This window comes from Xenopus tropicalis, chromosome 7, assembly GCF_000004195.4.
Source record: "Xenopus tropicalis strain Nigerian chromosome 7, UCB_Xtro_10.0, whole genome shotgun sequence".
Classification (NCBI taxonomy): domain Eukaryota; kingdom Metazoa; phylum Chordata; class Amphibia; order Anura; family Pipidae; genus Xenopus; species Xenopus tropicalis.
In genome coordinates this window covers 39,869,568-39,896,857 of record NC_030683.2, presented here as the reverse complement: position 1 = coordinate 39,896,857, position 27,290 = coordinate 39,869,568, and the positions used below count along the sequence as shown (strand labels likewise).

The 27,290-nt window shown below is 39.6% G+C and overlaps 1 protein-coding gene across 17 annotated transcripts in view; it reads right to left on the bottom strand.

Moving 5' to 3' along the window:
- Positions 1 to 5,998: 5,998 nt before the first annotated feature.
- Positions 5,999 to 27,290, bottom strand: part of LOC101734194 (cell wall protein DAN4) — a 42,739-nt gene continuing 21,447 nt past the window's right edge. For 14 of the 17 annotated variants that reach the window (XM_031906062.1, XM_031906063.1, XM_031906065.1 and 11 more), the window contains 8 exons: positions 21,274 to 21,306; positions 19,839 to 19,862; positions 15,177 to 15,209; positions 14,528 to 14,560; positions 13,597 to 13,623; positions 10,023 to 10,046; positions 9,472 to 9,573; positions 5,999 to 6,607 (listed from right to left, as the gene is read on the bottom strand). In XM_031906062.1, coding sequence (XP_031761922.1) covers positions 6,443 to 6,607; positions 9,472 to 9,573; positions 10,023 to 10,046; positions 13,597 to 13,623; positions 14,528 to 14,560; positions 15,177 to 15,209; positions 19,839 to 19,862; positions 21,274 to 21,306 — 441 coding nt within the window. In that variant the 3' untranslated portion in view covers positions 5,999 to 6,442. The remainder of the gene's footprint in view (positions 6,608 to 9,471; positions 9,574 to 10,022; positions 10,047 to 13,596; positions 13,624 to 14,527; positions 14,561 to 15,176; positions 15,210 to 19,838; positions 19,863 to 21,273; positions 21,307 to 27,290) is intronic. The other 3 variants (XM_031906070.1, XM_031906074.1, XM_031906059.1) reach the window with 1 other exon arrangement.

Here is a 27,290-nt window from a genome sequence, read left to right as displayed (position 1 = left end):
CCATACTGACCTATCTATACACTCACATACAGACCCATACTGACCTATCTATACACTCACATACAGACCCATACTGACCTATCTATACACTCACATACAGACCCATACTGACCTATCTATACACTCACATACAGACCATACAGACCCATACCGACCTATCTATCCACTCACATACAGACCCATACTGACCTATCTATACACTCACATACAGACCCATACTGACCTATCTATACACTCACATACAGACCCATACTGACCTATCTATACACTCACATACAGACCCATACTGACCTATCTATACACTCACATACAGACCCATACTGACCTATCTATACACTCACATACAGACCCATACTGACCTATCTATACACTCACATACAGACCCATACTGACCTATCTATCCACTCACATACAGACCCATACTGACCTATCTATCCACTCACATACAGACCCATACTGACCTATCTATCCACTCACATACAGACCCATACTGACCTATCTATACACTCACATACAGACCCATACTGACCTATCTATCCACTCACATACAGACCCATACTGACCTATCTATACACTCACATACAGACCCATACTGACCTATCTATACACTCACATACAGACCCATACTGACCTATCTATACACTCACATACAGACCCATACTGACCTATCTATACACTCACATACAGACCATACAGACCCATACCGACCTATCTATCCACTCACATACAGACCCATACTGACCTATCTATACACTCACATACAGACCCATACTGACCTATCTATACACTCACATACAGACCCATACTGACCTATCTATCCACTCACATACAGACCCATACTGACCTATCTATACACTCACATACAGACCCATACTGACCTATCTATACACTCACATACAGACCCATATTGACCTATCTATACACTCACATACAGACCCATACTGACCTATCTATCCACTCACATACAGACCCATACTGACCTATCTATCCACTCACATACAGACCCATACTGACCTATCTATACACTCACATACAGACCCACACTGACCTATCTATACACTCACATACAGACCCATACTGACCTATCTATCCACTCACATACAGACCCATACTGACCTATCTATACACTCACATACAGACCCATACCGACCTATCTATCCACTCACATACAGACCCATACTGACCTATCTATCCACTCACATACAGACCCATACTGACCTATCTATACACTCACATACAGACCCATACTGACCTATCTATCCACTCACATACAGACCCATACTGACCTATCTATACACTCACATACAGACCCATACTGACCTATCTATACACTCACATACAGACCATACAGACCCATACCGACCTATCTATCCACTCACATACAGACCCATACTGACCTATCTATACACTCACATACAGACCCATACTGACCTATCTATACACTCACATACAGACCCACACTGACCTATCTATCCACTCACATACAGACCCATACTGACCTATCTATACACTCACATACAGACCCATACTGACCTATCTATCCACTCACATACAGACCCATACTGACCTATCTATACACTCACATACAGACCCACACTGACCTATCTATACACTCACATACAGACCCATACTGACCTATCTATACACTCACATACAGACCCATACTGACCTATCTATACTAAGATACTGTTACTGTGAAGAGTCAGGTACATATCTTAACCTGGGCACAGGTTAGAAGAGTCAGGTACATATCTCTAGAGTCATGGAGACAACCATCCATCTCTTATCTCCTTTATCCATATAAAGGATTACTGTTTCTATATTTCACACATTATATTCTCAATGATTGTTCTTAAATTGTGACAAATCTGTCTCTAGTTTTCACATAAAACACTCTGATTCTCTTGCCCGAATAAAGATTATTTTTGGTCAATTTCATATGTCCCCAAATTTTAAAAAAACTGCCCCTTAGTTGTAACGTAGAGTCTGTATTTATAATATGCATCTCCTACGCAGATGTTTTTAGTCACATTTGGCAGGGGGAGGTTTTCGGGTTAGTAGGGTTGCGGGACCACTGATACTCCTGATACAGACAGTAGGACAAATGAATAAGGCTGGATATGTTGTAAATGCAACTGCAGTTCACAGTCATGGTGCTGTCTGGGTGTGCTATTTTTAATAACACAAAGGATATGTTTTCCTCTGAACTGAGTGGACAAGGTTTTGTAAGCAAAATTACATATCTTTATGCAGAGTATGATTAGCTGTTTTGTTCTTTATGACAGCTAATTTGAAACCAGGACACCAGGACATCTAGAATGAATCCTGGCGCAGGTCTAAAGCCAATGTTTGGTCCTATCTTGGATCTATGTATTGGAAATAGTATGATATAGGCAGAAAGAGTGGAAAATAATATCACATTTCTGTATCCCTATATTTCCCCTATATACATCTCCCAGTCTGTTACACAGACCTTTGCTTGCTTTGGTTGAAGACAGCAGCACATTGGATTAGAATACCACTGTTTATATCATGCTACAAGCTGGTGGCCATTGCTCATTGTAGTTTGTGGGAAGTGCCAAACCTTTAGTGAATGCCACATGAAACCCCCGATATCCACATCCTATTGTTTCTATTTTCTTGTGTGCCATAGAGACAGCTTTGTGCAGCTGGTATCAATAGCTTTCTGGATAATGGGTTTCTAGTTAACGGATCCCATAACTGTACATTAAATCACTAAATGGATTTAATGTTTTTCATTAGTAAAATAAATTATTTAAAAATCAAACACAAATATATAGTGCAAATCTACATTATGTATATTTAACATCAGTATTATGAGTATCATAGTTTGCCTTTATTAAAGGCATTCACTTTTCAAGGGGAAGTATGTAACTGCTTTCCCAATTGCTCAATTATTATACCACAAGAAATTAAGGTTTCAAATTCTTATTTCGAATTTGTATTTACTGGTACTGCAAGGGCCAATCGATTTCAGTACTGGCCTGTGTAGCTTCATTATGGCTCTGCTAATTACAAATGTAAATTCTATCTCTCAGATTATTTTGTGGTGAAAGTACTTGTTACTGTGTTGTGAATTGGAGAAGAATATATTTGCGAGGAGCTTTGTTTCTGCTCTCTACAAGCAAATTCACTTCTGTATATTCATAACTGTTATTATACAGAGTTTATACACCCAAAAGGACACTTGTCATAATTAAGAAGCGATGTTCTTGGCAACGACATATTTTCAAGCAACGTGCTGCGTAATATGTTGTGCGCTGCGTAATATATTGCTTGAAAATATGTCGTCGCAAGATAAATAACGCCAAGAACATCGCTTCTTAATTATGACAAGTGTCCTTTTAGTGAATCAAGCGAAAAATAAGAAGTGATAAGATTTTAACGCATGCTATAAATAGCACTCCTTATTTCGGACTTTAGTGAATCGGGCCCATGGTGTGGATATTCCAACGCTATGCATGCTCACTGAGCTAGGGGCAAGCGGCTAGTGAGCATTGCTGGCACTTGGAAGGGCAGACTGGCAGAGGGCTTACCAAGGGCTACTAACTGTTATCAATTGTTGTCAATTATTACCAACCGTTACAAAGTTTTTGTACGATGTTTATCAATGATACTAACAAACAATGTTTATGAATGGTTTTTCTATGTAAACAATAAAGGTTTTCTACATGACTGTTGTACAAATAAAGCTGTGGCCATAACATCCAACAAAGGTGATGTCACGCGTGGTTATTTAGAACAGAGCAAGGGAGAAGTGAGTAATGGGCCATGCCCCTAGTCATGTACTTCCATAGCACCAGGAATGTTGGCTGTTACACTGTGCGCTGATAACAAGACAATGTGGTATCAATAAAGTCCAAAAAGAATCTTGGATTTTTTTCAGACCCCAGGATAGATTTCTACTTCACCTTAGTCCATCTTAAGTGAGCTTGTGCCCAGAGAGGTCAACAGTGGTTTTGGATCATGTTTATATTGGTTTCTTCTTTGCATGGTAGGGTTGTAACTTGCATTTGTAGTTAAAGAAACGAACTGTGTTCACAGACAATGTTTTCAGAAGTATTCCTGAACCCATGCAGTGATTTCTACTACAGAATCATGTCTGGTTTTAATTCAGTGCTGTCTGAGGGCCCAAAGAACACAGCCATTCAATTTTGGTATGCAAGGGACAGCCTTCAGCCAATATTGGATGGACAAATCATATTAGGACATCATGAAGTGTCACACTGAAAACTCTAAACAGTGATATATGTGGCACTGATACTTGATATGTAAGAATAGAAAAAAATGTACATCATTTTATTTATTAGAGAAAAGATGTATAATGTATTTGATTCAAACTACAGTTCCTATTGTAGTTACTGGAATTGCCGATCAGTGTCAAATACCTTGAAGCCCTAGTAATACAGCGTATATAAAGGGGAGCTGTCAATATGGGATTATACATATTAATATCTTAAGAATAAATATAGAAGTTGCTCAGAAGAATATTTTTAAATACTTATAGTTTAAAGGGGACCAGGCATCCTAAGAAATTATTCCAATTATTCCGCTAGTGTAAACTTTACCTATACTATACAAGTTATTTTAATATTGATTTTCTTCAGTCTTGGAATTCACAATCACAGCAACCAGGTGCCATTTTGTGGGCATTGTTATTAAGACAAGCTTTGCATCACCCCAAAATCTTGTTTATGGCCATGCACAGGCTATGCAATAATAGACTGTAAGGAGGGAGGGGGAATATGAGGAGTGCGGTAACATCTAGGAAGTGCTGAATGGAAAGTGCCAGTAACTGAGTGCCCCACCTCTACAGTATGTCTGAGGCACAGAGGCGGGACGGGCAACATATGACTGACAGCTCAGATTTTTAAACACATTTATAACAGGTTTGGATGTCTTAATTAAAAAAATGAATATGGGTTTCATATTTAATTTGGACTGTTTAAAAAGGACTGTTTTCCCAAAAGCTTTGTAAGGGGCCATTACCCCCTGTCCAGGCAATACAAATGTCTATACTTAAAGCAAATCTCACCACTAAAAAAAAAACACTAAAAACAAAATTTTTCAAATATCAATGTACATAAAAAGTCACGTATTGGTCACACTGAATGTTTCTCGCTGACAGGGCTGCTTTTGTAAGTAATTGTTACTTGAAGTTCCCAAACCTGACTATTTTGCCAACCTGACTGGAGTCAGGAAGGAATTTTTTCCCCTCTGCGGCAAATTAGAGAGGCTTCAGATGGGGTTTTTTCCCTTCCTCTGGATCAACTAGTAGTTAGGCAGGTTATATATAGGCATTATGGTTGAACTTGATGGACGTATGTCTTTTTTCAACCCAACTTACTATGTTACTATGTTACTATGTTCTCAGCCTATCAGTTATAGCTTCTAATGCTAACGGACAAATATGGCCGCCCCCTCATAGAGTAACATGGGGGATCAGATAGGTAATGTAAAAGCATCGGGCAAAATTCATGTTATTATACATGTAAAAAAGGTTTCATTTCTGGTGTCAGTATCTCTTTAAAAGAGATAAACTTTATTCATATTCTATTAAGATTTTAAATAATAACCAACTGCAAAAAATTTAAGAAACAGTTTAAAGACTTAATTTAGCATTCATTATGTGCAATGCAAAATATTCTAAAGTTCTCTAAAATGTATATAGTGTTTTAAAAAGAGAATAAAACAATAAACCATTTGAAAATAACACTTTTTTTTACAATTACAGTATCTATTACAGTATGTCAGGCCTGAAACCACCTCAATATTGACACTATTTATATTGCCATACTGCAGAATATATTTAATCACAGTATCTGAAAATACCATAGGCATAGATAAAAAATACAAATGTTTACTTTAACCAAAATCTATAAAACTATAGTATGTAGGAATGATATAGATACAAAGGGGCAAACGTTGAATCCCGATACTGCATGAGTTGTGTTGTGCCAGTCAGTCTGTTTTACTATTGTAGCTACTACTGTAGCAGGACCAAGCTGCCATATTCTTCTTTTTCTTACTGAATCCTCTCTATGGACCAGTCCAGGTGCATAGAACAGTAAAAAAAAACAAAACTTAAACACAAAAAGATGGCTTTTTATTCTACTGCCCATGTGCAACCTGCCTGGGGCCGCAATGGAGATCTAAGGAGTGGAAGAAGTTTGCAATGTGGCCCCCCCACAGAAGTACCCCAGACTGCTGTAGTTGTCAGTGAACAGAATCTGGTCTCAGGTACGCAATTATAATTATTGGGGGTGCCTAACTTTGGCACCCCCCTGTCATTACACATTTTCTCCTCATTTAATGTCATTAATGGTGTTTGAACTATAAGACAGAAAATACAATGTAAAATATATTTTGAATCTTGTATAATAAAAAACATTGCTGACTTTTTTATACTTTGCACGTTTGTTCAGTTTATATTTAATGTCCTTTCATACAGAGGCTCATCTGGTGCCGTTTCATAGGGGTCAAAAGAAATGTTAACATAATCATTTGGTTTTCTAACCCGTGGCATGACAGTTTCATATTGATTCTCTGTAGTAGGTATCTCTTCCGTCTTGGTGTTGTGTGGAGACTGGAAGAGAATTACTGAATATGTAATATTTATGCATTCTTGTACCAAAATAAAATTACTTGTAAAATGATCATAATTCCTATTAAATATATTTCTTATTGGAGATAAAATACAAAGCAATTCCATTAAAAGAGAACTAAACCAATACTTTATTTATAGGGCCCTGCACTGGTCCCTTGAGCCAAACAAGTTTTAAACAGGTTGTCCAGTTCAGAATTGACTGTTCAATTCTGTGTTTTGAAACCCAGACAAAACATTGCCAATTTAAACCCAAAATACACCAATCCCTGGCAGTTATGTTATTGCCCCACCTACTGTTGTCATCAGTCCAGCCGTAAACATTATAACACCTAAATAAACGTAATCATTGTTTTTACCTCATTCCTGTGCCAGTGTGCATGGGATTTATTTACTGTAAATCACAATCTGTGGGGCACATTTACTAACCCACGAATCCGAATTGGAAAAATTCCGATTGGAAAACGAACATTTTGCGACTTTTTCGTATTTTTTGCGATTTTTTCGGCGCCTTTACGACTTTTCGGAAATTGTTGCGACTTTTTCGTTACCAATACGATTTGCGCGAAAAAACTTGAGTTTTTCGTTACCAATACGATTTGCGCGAAAAAACGCGAGTTTTTCGTAGCAATTACGATGCACTCGTATCTCGTCGCGACTTTTTCGTATTGAGCGCTCGTAAGCGGCGGGCGAAACTTTCAGACTTAGCAAGATTTTGGAAGCCTCCCATAGGACTCAATGGCACTCTGCAGCTCCAATCCGGCCCAAGGAAAGTCTCTCATAGGGCTCAATGGCACTCTGCAGCTCCAACCTGGCCCAAGGAAAGTCTCCCATAGGGCTCAATGGCACTCTGCAGCTCCAACCTGGCCCAAGGAAAGTCTCCCATAGGGCTCAATGGCACTCTGCAGCTCCAACCTGGCCCAAGGAAAGTCTCCCATAGGGCTCAATGGCACTCTGCAGCTCCAACCCGGCCCAAGGAAAGTCTCCCATAGGGCTCAATGGCACTCTGCAGCTCCAACCCGGCCCAAGGAAAGTCTCCCATAGGGCTCAATGGCACTCTGCAGCTCCAACCCGGCCCAAGGAAAGTCTCCCATAGGACTCAATGGCACTCTGCAGCTCCAACCCGGCCCAAGGAAAGTCTCCCATAGGACTCAATGGCACTCTGCAGCTCCAACCCGGCCCAAGGAAAGTCTCCCATAGGGCTCAATGGCACTCTGCAGCTCCAACCCGGCCCAAGGAAAGTCTCCCATAGGACTCAATGGCACTCTGCAGCTCCAACCCGGCCCAAGGAAAGTCTCCCATAGGGCTCAATGGCACTCTGCAGCTCCAACCCGGCCCAAGGAAAGTCTCCCATAGGGCTCAATGGCACTCTGCAGCTCCAACCTGGCCCAAGGAAAGTCTCCCATAGGACTCAATGGCACTCTGCAGCTCCAACCTGGCCCAAGGAAAGTCTCCCATAGGGCTCAATGGCACTCTGCAGCTCCAACCCGGCCCAAGGAAAGTCTCCCATAGGACTCAATGGCACCCTGCAGCTCCAACCTGGCCCAAGAAAAGTCACCATACTGAAGCTTGAATGAATCCGAATCTTTCGTACTCAGCGCGAAGGCTACGAAAAAGTCGCAACTTTTTGCGCAAGTTTTAACGCTACGAAAAAATCGCAACATTTTGCGCAACATTTGGAATGGCTACGAAAAAGGCGCGACTTTTCGCGCAAGTTTTAACGCTACGAAAATATCGCCAGATTTTGCTCAACTTTAGGAATGGCTACGGAAAAGTCACGACAATTTTCCGAAAAATCGCAAAATACCGATCATTACGAAAAAACCGCAATCTGACGCATTTGGCCCGTTCGTGAGTAAGTAAATGTGCCCCTGTGTGTCCTTACTGGAAAAATGTCTTAGCATTTTCACCCTAACCTATTATGTGACTAGATATGTGATGTTTAAGGTAGGGTTGGGTAGGAGGTGGTAGGGTACAGCATTGACTAACGCAGTCAGTGCCATATTAGTGACGGGAGCCACATTGCTCCACACAGTTTATAAAGTGCAAAAAAATGGCCTATTGCAGGTTTTTTTTTTGCACTTTGCACACTGCGTGGTGCATTGTAATTGAGCCCTCATTTCTCTAGAGCAGGGATCTCCAACCTTTTTATTTGTAAGCCACAGTCAGATGTAAAAAGTATTGGTGTACCACACAAGCACAAGTTCCTTGGGGATGCCAAATATGGGCTGTGATTGGCTATTTGGTAGCCCCATGTGGGCTACTAGTCTGCAGGAGGCTCTGCTTGGGGTATAACTGTATCTCTGTGCTTTCAAAACTTGCCTCCAAGGCAAAAATGTAAAAATGGGCAATCACTTTGAGTTTACGGGGAGCAACGTCAAAGGGGGTGGGGAGCAACATGTTTCACACAAACCACTCATTGGGGATCACTGATATATTTTACTTTTGCAGTTAAAGTTTTGTTATAGCCGATGATTAGTAACATACAGGTTAGTTATTTTAAAGTAGAAGGAAAGGTATAATTACTGGTGGTGCAAAACGTCAGGCACTGCCAGTGATTATGATTGTTTAGCCAGGGCCGGTGCTCTTGTTTATAAATCTTCACTCCTTTCTGACCCAGGTATGCATGTGAGGTAGAGTGAAAAGACAAACTTAAAAGAGGAACATTGTTATTGTGATGTGATGCTCCTACGGAAGTACCCCGGGCAGATTCAGCAAACAGGAGCACCAGGCCAGGGTCTCAGGTAAGTGATTATAATCACTGCGGTGCCTAATGGAGGTGGCTTTGACAACATGAATAAAAATGTTACATTTCAAAAGGATATAAACTTGTATTTAAATATTACCATAGGTTTTTTATGCTTTATGAGAAAGTAGATCAAAAAAGCAATGGCGACAAGGAGCAACACTCCACAGGGTATCCCAACACCAAGACCAATTGCTAATGCCTAAAGGGGAGAACAGAAAGAGTTAAAAATGTAATATAATAAAAATATATAAAAAAAAAATGTAATATAATAAAAATTCAGTCCATAATTAGTTTCTAAATTTAAAGCAATGAATTTTCTCTCCAGACCCATTCCACCCTGCCCTTATTTCCAGAATCTCCAACAAACTGTTTGTAATTAACATCCAATTACATAACTCCCCTATAGTTTAAAACCAGATTTAGAATAACTTTGTATCTTAGACCACAATGATGATTAAACTTGATCTAGGAGGACTGGGGGATCAGCAAGAGCCCAAAACTACAGATGTGCTCCTCAATGAGCCTTATTAGGTTTGTTTTATTCAGATAACCATAATCTATATAAAATAAGGAGGAACAAGAAAATACATCACATTAGATTACATTAACAATCTAACCTTTCTGTAATAATAAAGAATGAAAACTTACATTATTATGTGGTGTTGAAGCGGTCTGAAAATATGCAAAGAAAAAGTTTACTAAATATTTGCACCTCAACTTACACTTAACTGTCATTAAAATGTTGTCAAAGACCCTTGCTGTACTAAACTCAGATAAATACAAAATGCAGGACTGGGTGAAGTGGTGAGATTATGCTTTACCCTCTAGTGATCTGCGAGCAAAAATACGTTTTGAACAAACCACAAAAATATTAGGGCAATATTTCTGCAGATGTCAGGGAAATAACTAAAGGTTAGGCCCTTCTCTGTTATCAGAGCCATATGGACAAGGGCATGCGGTGAGATTTCAGGTGTTTTGCTGTCCAATTATTTAATGGCTCTGTGGGCAGTAATAAAGTGTTTGGAATCACTGCCTATTTATTTTAGAGGCAGTCCTTAGACCCAAATGCATTCAGTGCCACTGCCACTGCTCAAAATGCAAAACCTGTGGAATAAAGCCATGTGTCATTGCCATAAGAGTCTATGAAAGACCTGTGGAATAAAGCCATGTGTCACTGCCATAAGAGTCTATGAAAGACTGAGTTGCTACAGACCACACACACTTTCCTACTGTCTAGACTTTTGGTAACTTCACTGTGATTACCAGTTTCCAGCACCTAAGGTTCTTATTTAAGCTGCCATATAACAACAATTCAGACTTAACAAAACTGCATACAGGGAGATCTGATAATTGGCAAACCATATTGTACTATAGACAAAAAGGTTAACACAAAAAGGGAAAGTTGTGCTCAACCACTAAATTGTAAACCATTAAGCGGGGGTGCAATGAGGCTGTGACCATAAAATACATATAAACAACCGCAAAAAATCCTCTGCACTCATTGCTAATCAGTACTAATCTTAAATTACTTACATAGGTCAGTTAGGGTAGGACTGGCCAGAAGGGATGACTTTGACGTAGTTGGCCAGCTTGAAGTATATTGCAATGTACGGACAAACAATCCCTCTTTTTGAGGTGGGGAGGGAAGGCATTTCTTAGTAGCGAAATGCCCTAGTGTCCAATTTCTACATATTGATAATGGGTGAGTGCAGAGGATTTTTTGCGGTTGTTTATATGTATTTTATGGTCACAGCCTCATTGCACCCCCGCCTAATGGTTTACAATTTAGTGGTTGAGCACAACTTTCCCTTTTTGTGTTATTGTTTATACAGGAGCAGTGGCCAGCTCCATGTTGTAGCCCCCACTATTCCCAGCTACAGTCAGGTGATCCCAATGGAGCTAATAAAAGGGCAACCATATGGGAGTTTTAACCTTATACGCAAGCATGTTGCAGGTAAAACTTAGTCCCTTTGCTCAGTACTAATCTTAAATTACTTATATAGGTCAGTTAGGGTAGGACTGGCCAGAAGGGATGACTTTGACGTAGTTGGCCAGCTTGAAGTATATTGCAATGTACGGACAAACAATCCCTCTTTTTGAGGTGGGGAGGGAAGGCATTTCTTAGTAGCGAAATGCCCTAGTGTCCAATTTCTACATATTGATAATGGGTGAGTGCAGAGGATTTTTTGCGGTTGTTTATAGACAAAAAGGCACAGGCAACAGCAAGTGCTTATAAATTCATAGTAAATTGAAACTTCAGACATTTAAGGCATTCTGGGAACTAATCCCAAAGAGCTCCAAGAAAATCTCATTAATATGGATTTATTCTACAGGCTAAAGCTTACCTACTGGGTTTCTTGGAGCTCTTTGGGATTGGTTCCCAGAATTCCTTGTGTTTATTTACATTCAATACCAACTTTACATTTATGTTGGTCAGATCTGAGGTTATGCTATTATATTTGTTAAAAATACATTTGTGCAGGTCACCAGAGCTATTCCACCCTATCCCTGGTTTGCTTTTTATTTCTCCCACTCTTCCATCCTTCAACATGCCTAGTCAGGTATAGGTTAGCTTTCTCATGTGATCAATGACTGTTGTGTCTGATCAATAACTATTTGCTTTGCACAAGACTAAGTCCCACCCCCTATACTGTATATACTGTAAAGCAAAGAGAACAGACTAGAGTAGGCACAATGTAATAATGTAGCAGGTCTGTAGTAAGTTACATACTGATTTTTTCAGTAGTAGTTTTAGGTTATGAAGCCAGTGGTTCCATTACCCTTTTAGATTGGAGAATGCCCTTCCTAGGGATGTGGTAATGGCAGATTCTGTTAATGCCTTTAAGAGGGGCCTGGATGAGTTCTTGAACAAGCAGAATATCCAAGGCTATTGTGATACTAATATCTACAGTTAGTATTAATGTTTTATATATGGGTTATGTATGTGAGTGTATAGATAGGTCAGTATGGGTCTGTATGTGAGTGGATAGATAGGTCAGTATGGGTCTGTATGTGAGTGGATAGATAGGTCAGTATGGGTCTGTATGTGAGTGGATAGATAGGTCAGTATGGGTCTGTATGTGAGTGGATAGATAGGTCAGTATGGGTCTGTATGCGAGTGGATAGATAGGTCAGTATGGGTCTGTATGTGAGTGGATAGATAGGTCAGTATGGGTCTGTATGTGAGTGGATAGATAGGTCAGTATGGGTCTGTATGTGAGTGGATAGATAGGTCAGTATGGGTCTGTATGTGAGTGGATAGATAGGTCAGTATGGGTCTGTATGTGAGTGTATAGATAGGTCAGTATGGGTCTGTATGTGAGTGGATAGATAGGTCAGTATGGGTCTGTATGTGAGTGGATAGATAGGTCAGTATGGGTCTGTATGTGAGTGTATAGATAGGTTAGTTACATAGATAAGTTAGGTTAGTACAACCTAACTTATCTATGTAACTATGTCTATGTTTTTGCATCATTCTGGATATTTAAAAAGTGCATTTCTGCATAGTAACACTTGTTCTAATGTGTTTTAGAATGCTTCTTTAAAATGAATAAATCTTATTTATAGCTTGTTGTTACCTAATTATATATGTACATTTCCATTAAAGAATATGTAAACTGTACATTTTCCTACCATTTATATAAGTTGGGCACATCTCCCCCACCCAAATGGCATCCTTTGTACTACATATGTCCCCTCCAATTGCCAGCGCCATCACCTTTTCCTAAACAAAAAGCAGCTTTCACCCGTGGCCATTTTCCCTCTGGCACATCATCAGTGACATTTATACAGTATCTACAAAGCACATTTGTACAGTAAAGTTTATGAAATAAAAAATGCAGGCTTACACAGGCAGATCTTACTTTCATAAAAAGCCCTGAACACTGTAATAGTTAGGCTGAGCTTAGAAGAGGAGGTTAGAAGCAAAAAATAGGAGCAGACAGCTAGAGCAGAGTTTCTATGGGAACCAGCAATGCCATCTATTCATTGGCTGCTAGACTGGAGGGGGGTAGCAATCTGAGGCTAGAAGAACTGAGCATGCTCAGTAGCCAACAGCCAAAGTAAATTCCCAAGGGAGGGGCCGAGTGGGCTAGAAGAGGAAAAAGAATCTTAAGTGATTAAGGGGATGCTGCAGCCTTACTGTTAACCTTTGAACCACTAATCAGGCAGGTATTTAAAGATTCCAGAATGACAGTTTCATAAACAAATATAATTGTCTTACTAGATTTGCGGGTAAGCTGCTTGTTGTCTGAAAAACAAAAATATATTTTTATGTCAACATTCATATTTTCAGAGATAAGTAATTTGAATGACACTTCATTTTTATAATAAAGTCTGTGTATCAAAATCCTACAATTTATGCTGATTGTAATAGCACTTGTAGGACTTAACCCTACTTGGTAAATGGTTGGCATATATTGCAATCAGGTCATTTACATATAGAAACACTACATTTAGTGCAGAATGTGGATTATTGCAGAAATAATATAGAATTTTTAACCAACTATATATTTTATATGTGTAAAATTAACCTTATATTGAACTTTTCATTTTGCTGTAAAATTGCTCTAATTGCAATTGCAACAACAAATAATATACTATGCAAACAGTGGAAGTTTAAGCAAATTTTACTGCACAATATTCCATTTGTTAAACATATATCTCTTACTAGAGTTGTGGCTGAGCTGTTTGGTATCTTTAAATGTAGTACAAAAACACCAACACATCTGAATATTGAATGAAAGTCAAGTTAATGTAATACCTGTTTTTATTTTTTTTATTTTATTATAATATGTGTGTGAGAATAATGCCATTGTGGTTGATTATAAGGGCACTGTTAATATTGTAAGAATAAAAGTTACAAAAATAAAAAAGAAATGCTGAAAATACTTTCTAGTGTGTCTGTGGGGGGGTGTATCTGTCCACTGGAATTATCTACCCCTCAAGAATCAGCAAGTAACTTCAATTTCCCCATTTGTTCTGTTTAGCTCAAGAAAGTAAACCCTGGGTTACAAATTAGAAATAACAACTTTATTATGAGGCACTCTGTCCCAGACACCCACCATTGTACATCATTGCACAGCGGTTCCCTAGATGTAGTTGTAAATTATTTAATACTTATTTTGCTACTTATGATTGTATAAAATACTTACTACAGGAAAAGTAGTATTTGTTGTAAGTAAAGTCTGGAAAGAAAACAGTAATCGTAAAAGGTTATTACAAAGTAAAATAGAATATAAGGACTAAAAAACACAAGGTTTTTTTTTTTTTTTTACCAACAATAGGCACATGAGGGCCTGAGCATAGGGTGGCAGCTTTACGGGGGCAGCCCAAGAAGGGGGTGTGAGGGGGTACTTGGTTGATCCTCACAGACAGAAGTGATGTAATACTTGCATGCATGATGTCACTTCCACACATGCACAGTACACCATTTTGTACTTCCATGCATGCCCAGATGGGGTGCCTAGAGCACCCCTAAACCAGATTACAGCGCTGCCCACAATGCAATGTTTTCCCAATAATCATCATTGCGATAGTTTGGGAGTTGAAGCAATTATGGATTATGTGTTCAAACTTGAGGCAGTAAATTGGATTGAGCTTTACTTTTTCTGCGTGTAATAAGTAATATGTAATTATGCATATATTTTCTACTGCTACTCTTGTAGTCTAAATTTAATTTGCCCTTTGGCCTATAAGAACAAGGGTTGATATAAGGGATACAGAGAAAAATCATTTGCAAACAGAAATAAAAGAAAGAAGCAGCACATTTACATCTATGATCAAATAGAAGAAAATATTTACCGTGCTTATTTCAGGGTACCCTCCTGTAGTAATCTACAAAATAAACACATGGGATCTGACGTTATGTGTGTGTTAATAGAGACATCATACAGGCATGCACAGCAGTAATATAGGAACTGTGAACAAAGGGTCTTTTCTTTGTAATCACCAATGTTGTATTATTATTACAGAAAGTATACAAATCTTCTAGATTTTGCCCTCTCTGTGACTGTGAAGTTGTTTGTGTATAGATATATAACAGACAGATTGTACTCCACATTTAAAGCCAGATGCCGAACTGGAAGTAATGTCCATTATTTCATCGGGATTATTTCTAAACTTGTCAATGAAATGTTGTTTTGTTACAGAAATAACCATAGCAGCAAGCCTTACCTATAGGAATAACAGATGTATAACTATATATACATCTATACATATATATATATAGTACATTATGCTATATGTTTCATCTTTATTTAAACATATCAAGAAAATATATGCATACATTTAAATATTCTCAACATCAAGGCTAATGGCAAGAGGGCATTTTGACCATTACTGTTATCGTGTGGAAATAAGCAGCAAAAATGTAACCCATGTCCTCTGGGCGCCTTGAGGGTTTCCACCCTTCTTTATGGTTAATACTAGGGATGCACCAAATCCAGGGTTAGGTTCGGGATTTGGGCAAGATCCGGCATTTTTCGGCAGGAACCGAATCCGAATCCTAAAAATCTCATGATTTTTTTGTCACGTAAACACAAGTTAAACATTTTTCATGTAAGGGCTCTGGCACACGGGGGAGATTAGTCGCCCGCGATAAAACTCCCTGTTCGCGGGCGACTAATCTCCCCGAGTTGCCTACCCCTGCCATCCCACCGGCGAACATGTAAGTCGCCGGCGGGATGGCAGACGCGGCGGGGCGATTTCCGGAAATCGCCGAAAAAGACTCGCAAGTCTTTTTCGGCGATTTGCGCGAAATCGCGCCGCGTCTGCCATCCCGCCGGCGACTTACATGTTCGCCGGTGGGATGGCAGGGGTAGGCAACTCGGGGAGATTAGTCGCCCGCGAACAGGGAGTTAATCGCGGGCGACTAATCTCCCCCGTGTGCCAGAGCCCTAACCCTTCTGAAGCCTAATTAGCATATGCTATTTAGGATTCGGTTTTAAAATTTAAAAAGTTGATCAAAGCAACAAAAATGCAGACAACACAAAAGTGAGACAACTATATTTGTTTGGGCAAAGGGGACAGATAAGAGAGAGTGAAAGATATAGTGAATGGGAAGCACAGTGTTTAAATGAAATGAGTGAAAAAGTGAGGTAATAAGTACAAGAAACAAGGAAAAAAGCAGAATAAAGTAAAGCCATGAGGAGAATCCATTCACCACTGAGGAGACTCAGAGCTCTCATTAATAACTATACTCTACAATAGTTATTAATGATTGCTAAGATAATAAGACTGTAACATTGCAAACTAAGTATTATCAGTACAGTACAGGATCTATTATCTAGAATACTTGGGGCCTGGGTTTTTTTTTATAATGTGGCACACCATGTCTAAAGCTACTAAAAAATAGACAATGTCAGTATTATAGTGAGTGTGTGCTATGCTTGCTAAGAAAATAACCCCATGTATAATGTGCTACAATAATTTTATCATCTATTATGGGTATATTTATTAAGGAGTTTAAAAACAGATTTATCTAATGAAAAATGCACTTCTTCCATTCACCACTGAGGAGACTCAGAGCTCTCATTAATAACTCTACCCTCAGTATTTCACACCAGTGTATTTTCATTTTCATGCAATAAATATTTTGTTGCAATAGTTATTGTAGATTGCTAAGATAATAAGACTGTAACATTGCAAACTAAGTAAAAAGTCCTTGCCATGTTTCAATGTCCATAGCCCTCTCTTAGAGCCAGCTCCTGCCCATAATAGCTTACAGTTTGTATTTGTAATTGGATAGAGAACTGGCTGAAGGATAGAGTACAAAGAGTGGTGGTAAATGGAACATTTTCTAATTGGGCCAGTGTGGTTAGTGGAGTACCACAGGGGTCAGTCCTTGGTCCTTTGCTTTTTAACTTGTTTATTAATGACCTGGAGGTCGGCATAGACAGTACTGTTTCTATTTTTGCTGATGACACTAAATTGTGCAAAACTATAAGTTCCATGCAGGATGCTGCCGCTTTGCAGAGCGATTTGACAAAATTGGAAAACTGGGCAGCAAACTGGAAAATAAGGTTCAATGTTGACAAGTGCAAAGTTATGCATTTTGGTAGAAATAATATAAACGCAAACTATCTACTGAATGGTAGTGTGTTGGGGGTTTCCTTAATGGAGAAGGATCTAGGGGTTTTTGTAGATCGCAAGTTGTCTAATTCCAGGCAGTGTCATTCTGTGGCTACTAAAGCAAATAAAGTGCTGTCTTGTATAAAAAAGGGCATTGACTCAAGGGATGAGAACATAATTTTGCCCCTTTATAGGTCCCTGGTAAGGCCTCAACTTGAGTATGCAGTGCAGTTTTGGGCTCCAGTCCTTAAGAAGGATATTAATGAGCTGGAGAGAGTGCAGAGACGTGCAACTAAACTGGTAAAGGGGATGGAAGATTTAAGCTATGAGGTGAGACTGTCGAGGTTGGGGTTGTTTTCTCTGGAAAAGAGGCGCTTGCGAGGGGACATGATTACTCTGTACAAGTACATTAGAGGGGATTATAGGCAGATGGGGGATGTTCTTTTTTCCCATAAAAACAATCAGCGCACCAGAGGCCACCCCTATAGATTAGAGGAACAGAGCTTCCATTTGAAGCAGCGTAGGTGGTTTTTCACGGTGAGGGCAGTGAGGCTGTGGAATACCCTTCCTAGTGATGTGGTAATGGCAGACTCTGTTAATGCCTTTAAGAGGGGGCTGGATGAGTTTTTGAACAAGCAGAATATCCAAGGCTATTGTGATACTAATATCTACAGTTAGTATTAGTGGTTGTATTTATAGTTTATGTATGTGAGTGTATAGATTGGTTAGTATAGGTTGTGTGCTGGGTTTACTCGGATGGGTTGAACTTGATGGACAATGGTCTTTTTTCAACCCTATGTAACTATGTAACTATGTAACTAAGTTTAGCTGAATAAATGTGATGCCCAAGGCCACTGGGAGTTGAAAGAAATCATTATCAGTACAGTACAGGAAAATGTCAGTATTATAGTGAGTGTGTGCTATGCTTACTAAGAAAATAACCTTGTGTATAATGTGCAAAAATAATTTTACCATCTATTATGGGTATATTTTATTAAGGTGTTTAAAAACAGATTTATCTAATAATAGTGCAATTGCAATGGCACATGTAGAGACATTCCAAAGGGCTCATCAGTGAGCAATGTGAAATCTCCATTTTTTCCCCACAATGCAGTGTTTTTCCCCAGAAGTACAGCATCATTGCAGTTGCAACAGGGAGATGTGCTTGGTCCAATTGTGCTGTACCTACTGCAATTGCAACAATTTTGGCAAAATTAACTTAACTGCATGCTCATTTGGTTGCAAATTGGACGCCTTTGCATGGAAGTCCATCTGGTGTCATTTCAGGTGTTGGCCGTACGATTGATGTCTGAGCCCAGTTCTTCAGGCACAAGTGTGCTGCGCCTAATGATGCTGGGCGTAAAGAGATGTTGGTATATATAGTTTATGATTGTGAGTGTATAGCTAAGTCAGTATGGGTCTATGTGTGTGCAGGAAGGGTGTGTTTTCCATGGAAGGGTTGAACTTGATAGACTTTTGTCTTTTTTCAACCTTACTTTACTATGCAGCTATGTCTATGTTTATGCATCATTCTAGATATTTCTGCAGAGTCACACTTTTACTAATGTCTTTTACAATGCTTCTTTAGAATGAATAAATCTTAATAACCTTGTTGTTACCTGATTATATATATGTACATTTCCATTAAAGGATATGTAAACATTTTTCTACCATGTATATAAATTGGGCACATCTCCCCCACCCAAATGGCATCCTTTGTACTACATATGTCCCCTCCCATTGCCAGCGCCATCACCATTTCCTAAAACAAAAATCAGCTTTCACCCAGTCGGCCATTTTGCCTCTGACACACAATTGGAGCAGACAGCTAGAGCCAGGCCTGGATTTGTGGTGAGGCCACAAAGGCCCGGGCCTAGGGCGGCAAAAATTTAGGGGCGGCATGCCGCCCCGCTGCAACAAAATTTTGATATTTTGCTTCCATACGGAGCAATGGGGACTTCTCCCCACTGCTCCATATGGGAGTTTAAATGCCCGCGCATGCGCACTTGCGTCGGCGTGACACGGGGGAGGTGGGTTTGGTTGCGCATGCACGGGGGGGGGCGCGAATAGGGGCTGGCCTAGGGGCGCCCGAAATTGAAATCCGGCGCTGGCTAGAGCAGAGTTTCTATGGGAAACAGCAATGCCATCTCTTCATTGGCTGCTAGACTGGAAGGCGTGTTTAGTAATCTGAGCCAAGAAGTACTGAGTATGCTCAGGAGCCAAAAGCCAAAGTTAATTCCTGAGAGTAGGGGCCGAGTGGGTTAGAAGAAATAAAGGCAATCTTCAGTGATTAAGGGGATGCTGCAGCCTTACTGTTAACCTTTGAACAACCAAACTGGCAGGTATTTAAAGATTTCAAAAATCCATTTTCATAAACAAATATAATTTTCTTACTAGATTTGTAGTTGCGCTGCTTGTCTGAAAAAAAAAAAAAATTATGTCAACATATTTTCCGAGATAAGTAATTTGAATGACACTTCATTTGTATAATAAAGTCTGTGTATCAAAATCGTACAATTTATGCTGATGGTAATAGCACTTGTAAGAATAAATATCACAAAAAAACATGGCCCTGACCCTAATGGTAAATGGTTGTCATTTTTTGAGTGGATTCCCACATCTACAGAAGCTTATCTTTACCACAATATAGTCTAAAAGATGGCTATTAGTGATGGGTGAAATGTTTCGCCAGGCATGGATTCGCGGCGAATTTCCGCTTTCGCCATTGGCGGATGAAAAAATTTGCAGCAGTAAATTTTGCCGCACGTCCAAAAAATTTTCGCCGGCGTCAAAAAAGAATAGTCGTGGGCGTCAAAAGAATAGGCGCGCGTCAAAAGAATAGGCGCGCGACGAAATAATAGCCGTGCGACGAAATAATAGCCGCGGGCGACAAAATAATAGCCGCAGGCGGCGAAACAATAGCCGTGCCACAAAAAAATAGCCGTGGGCGACGAAATAATAGCCGCGCGACAAAATAATAGCCGCGGACGACAAAATAAGAGCCGTGCAACAAAATAATAGCCGCTGGCGACGAAACAATAGCCGAGCGACAAAATAATAGCCGCGGGCGACAATTTTTTTTTGTCGCACAACATTTTCGCCGTTTCGCAGATCTTTTGAAAGATTTGCGAATTTTTCGGCGAAGCAAAACGGAACAGATTCGCTCATCACTAATGGCTATTAAAGGAGAAGGAAAGCTACTGAGGCATTTTATTGCCAATAGATTAGTCACAATACTACAAACTACAAAGCTATATTTATTCTGTAGAATGCTTTACCATACCTAAATAAATAGCCCAAGAAGCTCTCTTTGTTCATTTAAGAAGGCAGCTGCAATTTTAACTCTGTCTGATGTCACTTCCTTCTCCTGCCTGAGTCTTTCACAAACTGCTGGCTGGTAGCTGTGAGCTTAGATTATAGCAGGGAGGGGAGGGGGAATGAAGGAAAAGGAAGGGGGAGAAAAGAGAGAAGCAAACTGCGCAGGCTAAGAGAAGGAAGTTGGATACAGAGACCCATGTTTACACAAAAGAAGGAAAGAAATGCTGTCTTTCTTTTGACAGAGGACTCTGAGTGTTTATTAGTATATTTACATAGACCTTTCTGATAAAGCTTACTTAGTTTTTACCTTTCATGTAATTTCATTTAATATATGTATTATAATTATACATATATTTTCTACTGCTACTCTTGTAGTCTAAATTTGATTTGTCCCTTGGCCTATAAGAACAAGGGTCAATGTAAGGAATACAGAGAAAAATCATTTGCAAACAGAAATAAAAGAAAGAAGCAGCACATTTACATCTATGATCAAATAGAAGACAATATTTACCGTGCTTATTTCAGGGTACCCTCCTGTAGTAATCTGCAAAATAAACACATGGGATCTGACGTTATGTGTGTGTTAATAGAGACATCATACAGGCATGCACAGCAGTAATATAGGAACTGTGAACAAAGGGTCTTTTCTTTGTAATCACCAATGTTGTATTATTATTACTACAAAAAGTATACAAATCTTCTAGATTTTGCCCTCTCTGTGAAGTTGTTTGTGTATAGATATATAACAGACAGATTGTACTCCACACTTAAAGCAAGATGCCGAACTGGACGTCCCTTATATCATCGGGATTATTTCTAAACTTGTCAATGAAATGTTGTTTTGTTACACAATAACCATAGCAGCAAGCCTTACCTATTGGAATAACAGATGTAAAGTTATATTATGCTATAAGTTTCATCTTTATTTAAACATATCAAGAAAATATATGTGTAGGGATCTCCAAAATTGGGCCCCTAGGATGGGTTCTCCTTTGACAGGCACTAGAGGGTGGCCTTAGGGAATTGGACACCTAAAGGTGGTCCTAGTTGTTTTTGTGTTAAGAAAGGGAGTATCCCTGCAGTTCAGGGTTATGGCCACAGGGTGGTGCACACAGTATATAAGGCTGTGCAGCCATGTGCAGCCAGGTCTTCCTGCCTGGGACCCCTCTGGCTGGAGGATAGTGACAGGCTGGGTTTAGAGAGGAAGATATCAGTCATAGGCCGCTCTAGGAGTGGCAGACAGGGTATTTAGCTGGGCAGCTTGGCCCCACCAGGAGACATACCGAGATTAAGATCTCCCAGCATTAATAGCTGGAGTCAGGGACTAAAGTGATAGGAATAGGAGTTTGCCTAATCCGGGGGGATAGCCGGGTGATATTTCCGGAGTGAGGTCTCCAGGGGGTGTCCGCTTGGCGGGAGTACCGGGAAGTGCCCTAGAGAGGGGCTTCTGGCGAGAAGTACCGGAGGGAACCCCAAAGGGATGGTCATTTGGCTGGAGTGTTACCGGTATCCCAGGAGAGAGGGACTCCTGAGGGAAAGAGAAGGTATCCTGACATATCCTGTGTATCCTGTATGCAAAAGCTGTCTGCCACTCCATAAATAAATACATCACTTGGTTCAGCATACTTCAGAGTGTGTGTGTATTACTACTGGAGGATCTACACCGCCTGGTAAGAATCTACCCCAGGGAGGGGGCAAGGTACCAGGGGTGCTGGGATCCCCTGAATAGGAGCATATTATCAAGGTCTCAGGAGGGGAGTTATAGTTCATTCTATCCCTATCCTGGGTGGAACCACGCCAAAGTACAAAGTAATAGCTGTTCCCCATAGTAAGCGGGGCTCAGGACTCCTGAAAGCGCCAAGTATAGTGATATATCAGCAGGTAGTGCCACATCTGATTAAAAAGTGGGCTACATATGCATATGTTTAAATATTCTCAACATCAAGGCTAATGGCAAGAGGGCATTTTGACCATTACTGTTATCATGTGGAAATGCAGCAAAAATGTAACCCATGTCCTCTGTGCGCCTCGAGGGTTGCCACCCTTCTTTATGGTTAATACTAGGGATGCACCGAATCCAGGGTTAGGTTCGGGATTCGGCCAAGGTTCTGCCTTTTTCTGCAGGATTTGGATTTGGCCAAATCCATGGTCCTGGCCGATCCGAATCCTAAAAATCACATGATGTTTTGTCACGTAAACACGGAAGTTAAACATTTTTCACATAAGAAAGACAGATAAGAGCGAGTGAAAGACATAGTGAATGGGAAATGAGTGAAAAAGTGAGGAGACAGTAATAAGTACAAGAAACAAGGAAAAAAGCAGAATAAAGTAAAGCCATGAGGAGAATCCATTCACCACTGAGGAGACTCAGAGCTCTCATTAATAACTCTACTCTACAGTAGTTATTGTTCACCCCAGTGTATTTTCATTTTCATGCTATAAATATTTTGTTGCAATAGTTATTGTAGATTGCTAAGATAATAAGACTGTAACATTGCAAAATAAGTATAAAGTCCTTGCCATGTTTCAATGTCCATAGCCCTCTCTTAGAGCCAGCTCCTGCCCATAATAGCTTACAGTTTAGCCGAATAAATGTGATGCCCAAGGCCACTGGGAGTTGAAAGTACAGTACAGGAAAATGTCAGTATTATAGTGAGTGTGTGCTATGCTTGCTAAGAAAATAACCTTGTGTATAATGTGCAAAAATAATTTTACCATCTATTATGGGTATATTTATTAAGGTGTTTAAAAACAGATTTATCTAATGAAAAATGCACTTCTTTAGCGCAATGGCACATGTAGAGACATTCCAAAGGGCTCATTTACATCAGTCAGCAATGTGGAATCTCCATTTTTTTCCTCACAATGCAGTGATTTTCCCCAGAAGTACAGCATCATTGCAGTAGCAACAGGGAGATGTGCTTGGTCCAGTTGTACTGTACCTACTGCAATTGCAACAAATTTGGCAAAATTAACTTAACTGCATGCTCATTTGGTTGCAAATTGGACGCCTTTGCATGGAAGTCCATCTGGTGTCATTTCAGGTGTTGGCCGTACGATTGATGTCTGAGCCCAGTTCTTCAGGCACAAGTGTGCTGCGCCTAATGATGCTGGGCGTAAAGAGAACCCTGGACCTACCATCTGCTTAGGAGTTGGCAGTAGCTCCAGGGTTCCCCTGCTTTAATAATTGCAGCAGCACTCCATTCGTAATAGAGGTGGGAATCACTGAGCGGCAACTATAAGGAATTGCAAGGAGCAACTTGATGAAGTACCTTTAAAAAAGTTTTACTGGTAACTATGGGGAAATTGAGAGGACCTCAAGTGCACTGAATGGGCACTCAAGTGTTTTTGATGCCCAGTATAGAGGGGTGACACATTGCAGGCCAGGCAGTTGTAGCTTACTGCAAAGCTTCCATGCAACGTATACATGCATATGACATGCAAGTGCCCCTGTGATTGTATTGTCTTTGAAATGAATAGGGAGCAATTCCGAGCATTGTATCACCCATTCAATTGGTATCCCTGTGGCTATTACTCAAATGGGTGATAAAATGACCAGAATGTCTATATACAGTATGTCATCCTTTGAAATATGCTGATTATCTCTTTGTAATGAATTATTTCTGTGATCACAAGGCATTGTGTAGATTTATGTGTAGGGACAACAATGTAGCTTTATACATTCCATTAAAGGAAAAAGTGTATCTCTTTGCACATTATTGCACATTATAGAGCCATAATTCACTATTAATGATCTTCTTCATTGGAATGTGTCTTAACTGAAAATGCAAAGACCTAAAAGGTGATGATACATAAAAAAGATTAGACACTAAGTAGCCGACTTTATCGTTTTATTGAAAGGTAGAGATGACTATATTGCATACTATATTGCTATATTACATACTATTGTTGTTAGCTTAAGTCATATAAGAGAGTTTTTCAGCGCTGTTGCTCTCTAGCATGGGGTGAATCTAAGTAACAGGTGCAAAGTTTGCCCCAGGTAAATGTAGTTACCAAGAAAACAAACTCTGTATTAGTTGGTGATGAAGGTGATACTGGAGTGAAGTTATACCCCTCCATAAATATCTCAGTTATTCTCTGATCGGCACAGTTTTATTCTTTCTGACACAATATATTCATCGATAAAAAAGAAACTTTTAATGAAGACACATGACCAAGGTACCACCCACGGCAACCTTGCTCTACCCTAGTTACTCAATAAAAATTGCGTGACAATATCATATTGGATGACAATGGCCACAGCTTTATTGAAATATTCCAAACAATACAAACCATCACATAATATTATATTAACATACAATACACAAATGTATATATTTTACAATTTCGAATAACAATAACAGGCACTGAACATGAGTACATAACTAATGCCCCTGTCTGCCCTTCCATACTTGTACCACTATCCTCCAGCCACCCAATGTCCTATCTTGGAGGATACTACTACCAATTAGGATCAACAAGCTACTTAACCTCAAGCCCACCATCATTTTACTCAAGTTTAACCAAGATTCTGTCAACACATAATGTCATCCACCTTAGGGGTTAAACCATCCCACCAAAATTTTCTAACAGAACTGATTTCCCCGGCAGGCTGACAAGGGCCCACCCACTAGCTGTGACAATTACCCCACTTGGGTAAGGGTCCTTTTACTTTACTTGACCCCCCCTCCATCTGGCTAATGGTGGCTCACAGCTCCTAACCTCAGCCAAATAGCTATAGCCCACACATTGAATCATACATCTAATGGGCTCCCTTTTTGGGTTGGACCTGGGTCATGCTACTCCTCCTTCAATCTGTTCCTGCTACTATTTGTGGCTTACATTACTAATGAAATGAAAGTCATTTAATATGAGAACAATCAAACTATGTAGCCATTTTTTACAAACTGATATGATTATAACAAAAGTATAGAATGCAAAATAAAGGTTTTTGTTGTATATTATATGTAATGTTTTAAACACTTACCATTGGAAGTCTGAGACCCAGCAATGGCCACTCTGCTTGCACGGCAGGTGAAACTCTTGTGAATGGCAGTATTCCCCATCTTCCTATCTCTTACTCACACTATCACTTCCTTATGACGAGGGACTTTTCATTCCTTTTCATTTGCATTTCTCACAGATAACTTAAGTACCTTATTATGAGGCTCCTGAAGCTTGTCCAAATATTTGCTCTAGCAGCCCAGCCTTTTGCCCTTATCTACAGAAAATTATTTGCTCATAAAATAGCTTAAAGTTTTCTTTGGTAAAATAAAAAGCAAGAGATTACTGAAACGAATTGAAGGTCAGCTCAGGAAGCATTCCAATCCCAGCCATACAACCTGTTGTAATGGAAACCACAGGGCTCAGTTACAACTGCAGTTCCAATTGCAGCCATACAAAAATGGATGCAGTCCTTGCACATATTGACTCACCAGGTACTTCCGACTAAACATGTTCGTATTTTCACAAAGTGCCTTTGTGCAACTGAAGAATGGCACCCAAGTGCGCCCGCTGATGCAGGGGAACCCTGGGGATACCCACACCAGGAAGGATACATCAAAATACACAAAAACAGTTACGTGCATTTTAACACATTAGATACAGTAAAATTGCACTAAGAGCAAATCTGCACAAGGCTGTAATTACAATAGAATTGTGGGTGAATTTTGGAAGAGTGAACAAAAGAGCATTTGCAAACGAGCCCTCACATGGCAGATTCTTAAAAAATGAAATCCTGTATTCAAATAAAGTTGTGTATATTCTATATCTATCATTATGCTTACTACTCTATTGAGTAAGGATATTACATTATTATGAAGATTTAATAAAAATGCATTTCATTATGTTCCTATTTAAATACAAGATTTGCTGTGTTTGAATCATTGCAGTATATTCCCTTTGCTATATCAATATAAAAATGTGATTTGGTTGTATTGTTACATTGAAGCTTGTCCATTAATTTAGTTTAAATATAAAGTTTACTTTTACTGTGGTGCTACTCTGAAAAAGCATGGCATTTTTATTTGAAGATACCTGTCACTTACAATGGGGCTTTTGGGGCAACTCATGATTTTGCATTATCAAGTTCCATTGAAAATAATAAGCCAGGGGTTCCCAAACTGTAGAGAGGGGCAAGGGCATTGAATGGGGTCCCTCATTCTGAAGTTCAACTCTGGGAAAAGCCTGTTTTCTCTACTACATATTCCTGAAAGCTTAAAGGAACAGAACACCAAAAAATTAAAGTGTATACAAGTAGTTACAGTATAATGTACTGTTGCTCTGCACTGGTGCAATGCTTGTTTGCCTCAGAAAGACTTAGACTATAGTTTATATAAATAAGCTGCTGTGTAGCCATGGGAGCAGCGATTCAAAGTAGAAAAGGCACAGGTTACTTAGCAGATAACAGATAAACCCCCATTATATTCTACAGAGCTTATCTGTTATCTGCTATGTAACCTGTGCCTTTTTTCCAGCTTGAATGGCTGCCCACATGACTACACAGCAGCTTATATATAAAAACTATAT